At 40.3% G+C, this 6,000-nt stretch overlaps 1 protein-coding gene across 1 annotated transcript in view; it reads left to right on the top strand.

Moving 5' to 3' along the window:
* Nucleotides 1-1,712: 1,712 nt before the first annotated feature.
* The window catches only part of ppp3r1a (protein phosphatase 3, regulatory subunit B, alpha a), a 39,789-nt gene continuing 35,501 nt past the window's right edge, over nt 1,713-6,000 (top strand). The window contains exon 1 of the mRNA XM_042502827.1: nt 1,713-1,978. Coding sequence (XP_042358761.1) covers nt 1,976-1,978 — 3 coding nt within the window. The 5' untranslated portion in view covers nt 1,713-1,975. The remainder of the gene's footprint in view (nt 1,979-6,000) is intronic.

Here is a 6,000-nt window from a genome sequence, read left to right as displayed (position 1 = left end):
TAAACTATTAACTAACTTAGTTTAATTTGAAAAACACAAACTATTGACAACTCGAACTGCATGCCAGTTTGGGCTCAAGCACCACCATCTACAATCAGACACCTTACATCTTTATATAAGCAGGCACTTAAAGAATGGACAAAAAGCCTGTCTGGTGGCACTTCTGTTGCATATTAGAACAATACAACTTTCTTAGCTTTGACAGCTGCTTCTTTAGAGGTTCTCTACTGGTTCTTTGACTTAGTTTAGTTTAGATTACCGGGGAAACAATAAAATCACAACAATAAAATTGCCTACAAACAGCATATTTTCACAGGATAACACATTTAGGCAGTGTCTTTCAACCTGTCAACACATGTGCATGGGGATACTTCAGGTTTAAAAGGATAACGTGGCCTATTGTGTTTCTCTGTCAGCATTGAGTACAGGATTCTCAATCTTTTAAACCAACATTTAGTAGGAAAGTATTAATATTTAGTCATATTTTAGGTAAAAGTGTCATTTATAAGCCTATTGACTTGTCCGTGGTATTATCTTATCTATTATCTGGCAGCTTTGAAGGGCCCCAGGCTCAAAAATCTAAAAATCAATATAGTAAATGGCACCTCTGATGCTTCTGTGGCACTATTTGACAAAGGCGTTGCATAGTGCCTTTAAAAGATGGGTGTCATATATACAAAACAGGTTCACCTGTGATTATGAGCCAAAAAAAAAAAGTTTTGAGGTTCTTTAGCATAATTTTTGTTGAGCGTTACAGATAACCAAGACATCTAAATAAGGTTGTTTTTAACTTTGACTTACATGAAGCCCAGTTTAACCTCAACATTTTATCATTTTCAGTCTGCAGAGTCCAAACTTCACATTTTTATTGGCTGCTATTGCTGCACATTTTCTTATACCACATAATCCATCATGCACTACCCATTACTGCTGCAACTACAAGTGCTTACAAACTGTTACTTGTGATACATAACCTATGACATTGTCAGTAATACTGTAGTACCAGTACAAACATTTTCCTCAGGAAAGCTCTACTGAAAGGGTGTATGTTTTATTTCAACGTTGAGGGGATGCATATGTGAAACAGAGGATTAGAGGTCTTCTGCAAAAAAAGTATTTGAGCATCAAACACTTGATTTTTGTACATTCTGGTGAATTTTTATGCACCATTTTATGCATTCTCAGCATCAATTTATACCGTAAACGTCTTCAATTTTGTAAAAATGAGTCTTGTTTTTTGCTTGATTTTTTGGAGGGTAAGAGGCAAATGCACAATTTCTACATAAATATTGAGGAGGACTTGTCCCCTGCATTCCCCCCTGAAATTTACACCCATGCTCTCCTGTATTTTTTAAAGCCACCTAAAAATCATTGTGGTTCTCACAAGGCTTTGTATGGGTTTAGTGCCTGTCCATTAGGGAAAGTCTGTACTATTGCAGATTGATTTAGCTCAATGGGGATTACATAAAGTGAAGTCCATTTGCCAATTGTGCTAATTGAAGTTCAGGGTACATCAGGCCTGAATGGAGACTCCTTGCAGTACAAATGTACCGCCAGTGGAGGGAGCCGGAGCACAAACCTACTCGGGACGTGAAAAAATAAGTAAATAAATAAATAAATCCAACCTGTAGTTCCCGGATGTACAGTACTGCTGCACCTCCCCCCTTCACCTCTTCTCTCCTCCCCTCCGCCACCGCCTGCTTGTCAAACCGAGCCTCCTCCTCCGCTTACTGTCCCCTCCCAGCGGGTCTCCCTCCCTTTGCCACTGCAGTGAAAGCCTCGGTGAAGGAGAGAGAGACGGAGAAGAGAGCCTGAAGCTGGGTGTAAAGCCAGGACGAGACTTCTGAGAGAAACACAACCATACATATATTTTTTTGTATTCCTCGCCACAGCTCGGCGGCAGCACCGACTCCCCCTCCCCTGTTGTACCTCTTTTCCGCTCACATCGCCTGGATTTCATCATCCGACCTGCAAGATGGTAAGCAGCTCTTAATTTCACCCTCCACCGACTGGTAAACACACCACTGGACAGGCCTGTGTCGATTGATGTGGCGTTTTGACAGGTTGTTTTTGCGCGCTTCGCTTCTAAGTTAGCAGTCGGCAGCGCAGATAGGAGGAAACGCTTTTCTCACCCACTTTTGGCTCCCTGTCGCGCGCTCTGTGCAACACCCCGGGGCTGACAGTAGCCTAAAGCCTGTGGCCCAGATATTTCTTATCCCTCCTCGGTGCAGCCTACACTCTTATTAGCAGCGAGGCCTTTGCAAATTAGTTTTCGTGACAAAAATACTCGCTTATTAGGCCTTGGTTGGCGACTAATTGTGGCACGTTTTAAGCAGCAGGCAGGAAAATGTAACTCAAGTTACGTCTTTGCACGTTCTCGCTCTGCATTAAATGTATCTCAGTGTGTTTTCTAGGTAGCATGGCGCTGTGTTGATAGTTGCAACATTGTTTCTTTGAGCTCATACGCTTAAATGAATACACCGAGGCAACATTTGAATCCACTTCCAGCGGTTTTACAGGAGGCTGCCATAGCAGGCCACAGTGCCGTCCTAATTAATTGGCCTGTTGCCTATGTATGTATCGAATATACTATATATACAGTACTATATGAGGGTGAGTTGCCTAATAACCATTATAGGACCAATAGCAGTGGACCTGACCATGCAGCAGCGTCCAGGCCTGGATCCATGTAGGATCTAAGCTGACTTGTTGTCAGGACTTGCAGGGACGTGTCAAGCAATTGTGGGCTCTGTGCACAGGATGTTAACCCCCCTCTTCCTCCCTCCACTGTCCGCTCATAACCACAATTCATTTTAAACCAAATAAACATCAAAAACACCTCCACACATCAATTTTCTTATCAGTTCTTGATGTCTTGAAAGCACAAAATTGGCAGCTGTTTGATCATCAGCAATCCCCTGTTGAGTATTTGTCAAGGGAGGGCTGTGTTACTGTCTAGTTGTTATCTGGACAGGAAAAAAGCCATGTTTTAATTTCTTGTTCCACTTTTTTGAGGTAAAACCACAGTTGCTTTTGCTTTGCTTTATCACATCTCAAGGAATTTTTATTTTTTAGGGTTTTATTGATTCTGATTGCTCAGAGGGGGTGGGGGGAAATGAAACCACATACTAATGCAATATTTTGTTTGGCAGTAGCAAATCAATACACAAACACAAAGTCTAGTTTTTGTCATAATAATAATAATCAATATACAAATTAGACTTTTGATAGCCTGTTATACACTTAAATTTAATAATATCAGTTGCAAAACTTTCCATGAATTATCATGTTTTTTAATTTTATTTATGATCAAAGTAATCCAGTCAAAATGTTCTGTACCTCTATGTGAAATCTGCAAACAAGATCAACTGATACCTTTATCTGTGCCAATTTGCCAAATTTTGAGCAATAATGATTGAGGTGAGATGAATGGACTTAAAGGTTTATCTTATAAGATAAAGCATTTTGACAAAGCTGCCATTTGGGAGCATAATTTGCAGTTTAAAAAAAGAAATGAACTGCAATATATCACAAATTATATGTTACTTCTTTTATTTATTTATTTTTAGATCTTAATGATTTGGAATTAGTCACCACCATTAGATAGTTTGTCCACCAGAAAACAGAGATAAGCATTATTTCTAATTTGTAAAATGTTCTGCAGTACATTAAGTATTGCTCAGGTCATATTGTAAACACAAATGTCAATAAAAGTCAGTTATTTTTCAAAAAAAAAAATCTCTTACAGAGCCAGTGTTTACATTTACACTGTCTGACTCGATGTTGGCCTAGATTTAATAACAGTGAATAAAGTGTACTTTGAATTTGCATTAGGATTGATGCCAGCCCATAGAGCATGCAAACTCACCTGAGGCCTGTTCTAAGAAGCAGATTTACTGAGACATCTTCATACATTAGCAAAGTAAAACCTCAAATCTGGAGCACTGACTGATGTTAAAAGAAGAATTCTGCTAAACCTGATAACAGTAAACTGGCTTCTTGGATGGATAACTGCTATGTAGCCACCAGGAGCTCATGCAATGTGATTCAAGGTTCCTGTCCTTTAGGTAATGTTCTGCAAATCATGGTGCAAATACAAAGGAACACAGGCACCAAGGGCAGAGTGTTCAGAGCAGCATCTTCTGTCCATAACACAGCATGAAAATGAACAGTATCATTGACTTCTTCACTTAAATTCCTATAAGAAATGCATAAAGCAGGTGAGCTGAAAATGCTCAGGACACCTGGCTACACTTGCCCTGCAGCAGTCTCAACTCTCTGCCAGAGGGTAGGAACTCGGAGCGTGCATGTTGTTCAGATAGTGTGCCAAGTTGTGTCCTGTCAAAATGCATTCTTCTCAGCTGCAGGGGGAGGGTTGGGGGCAGGGACGCACAGTTGCTTAAGCATGTAGTGGAATGATCTGATGCTAAGGGGACCATATGCTGCCTAGCAATCAAGCGCCACCCACATAAGGATCGAGTTGGAGCTAATGTAAAAGAGATAAAAGCCACAGCGAACCACCAGCAGAAGTGATGATCAACACGACGTGATCCACACTGCACTTCCAAGTAGCCCACTCAATCTGGATTTATTCTCCTCGCTGGCCGTTGCAGCGCTGCAGTGCCTGGCATGCACTGGAGCCAGCAGTCACCGGCACGGGCCAAACTTTTGTCAGTAAACATCTAATTGTTTGGTGTGCTCAGTGAATAGAAAAGTTTAAAGTAATGTTTAAACGGCGTGTTGCGTGTAGCTTGCCTCTGTAATTGCTGGCTGGAACAGGATGTTGAGGGGATGTAATGCATGAGAGACTATTCAGTAGTGCTCAAAAGTTTAAGCGATCAAAATGGATGCATACATGCATTAGATTCTAGCACTGACACTGATGGAGGAGTAGGTGAAGGGGTTACTGCTTTTAGTTTTTTGGTTTGTACACCTACTGGGATTGGGCAGTCGGATAAATACATCACCTGTTGGCGAGAAGCAGACTCTATGGCAGGTTTATGGCTTTGCTCATGTAAATCACTAAAATAAATGCATTTTTTATTTCAGCCTTATCAGCATTCAAGCCATCAAATGTGCTGCACATAAATAATCTTTGAAAATCACATTTTTACTTCGTGGAAGCAATGGAACAACCAGTAAGAGGCTGCAGACACTAACTTTTGTCTACAGTGTCAAACATAGTATGAAACAATTTATATGCTGCCATCTATTATAAAGCATGGAGCGTTAATGCAACTGGTTTAGCTGGTGTAAGGGACTGGCCAGTAGGAAACAGTTTTTTATACTCAATACCCATACTTGTACACAGGGGTGTTTTTGTATGGAAGAGCATGTGTCCACATAGCAGTTTTCTTCAGCAGAAAAGCGGTGGCAGGGCGCTGGGAGCGCTTCATTAAATGATTAGTGATGTGATGCACATGGATTTTGTTTCTATGGCAACAACATCTCAACATTATTGTTAACTAGATTGTAATGCAAAGCTACCTCAACAGAGAGTTGACTACTCAGTTAAAAACAAGCTTACAACAGTACGGTGATAAAAACACAAAACTCACCAGCAACGACCAGTGCTCGCTGGTAGATCTGCTCCCACAAATGGGCTTTTCTGTCTTTGTTTTGATAGTAGCCTAGCTGAAAGAGTGGTAATGACTTCACCAGCGCTTTTCTGAAAAGATTCAAGATTCAACATTTTATTGCCATGTCAACACAGCTGATAGGAATTTGCCTCAGTGTAGTTTTAAAAAACAAAAAATATATATATATACATTTAGTAGACAGCAAAAACAGTTGACAAAATATACATGCATACAAAAAGTCAAATCTACAGTATCATAGAGAATAATAAGTAAATAAGTCTCCAAAGTGCACGTGCTGCCTCACCCTTTTCATTTTAAAGTGCTTCTTACTTTTTGCTGTAACCTACCTATTTTTAAAGTGTTCAATTGCTTTTCCTATTGAGGGATCAGTTCAGAGATTTTCAACTAGATCCCTCGAAGT

Source organism: Plectropomus leopardus, chromosome 15 (genome assembly GCF_008729295.1).
Source record: "Plectropomus leopardus isolate mb chromosome 15, YSFRI_Pleo_2.0, whole genome shotgun sequence".
NCBI classification, from domain to species: Eukaryota; Metazoa; Chordata; class Actinopteri; order Perciformes; family Serranidae; genus Plectropomus; species Plectropomus leopardus.
The sequence above is the reverse complement of the archived record's forward strand: the minus strand, read 5'-3'. Positions and strand labels throughout refer to the sequence as shown.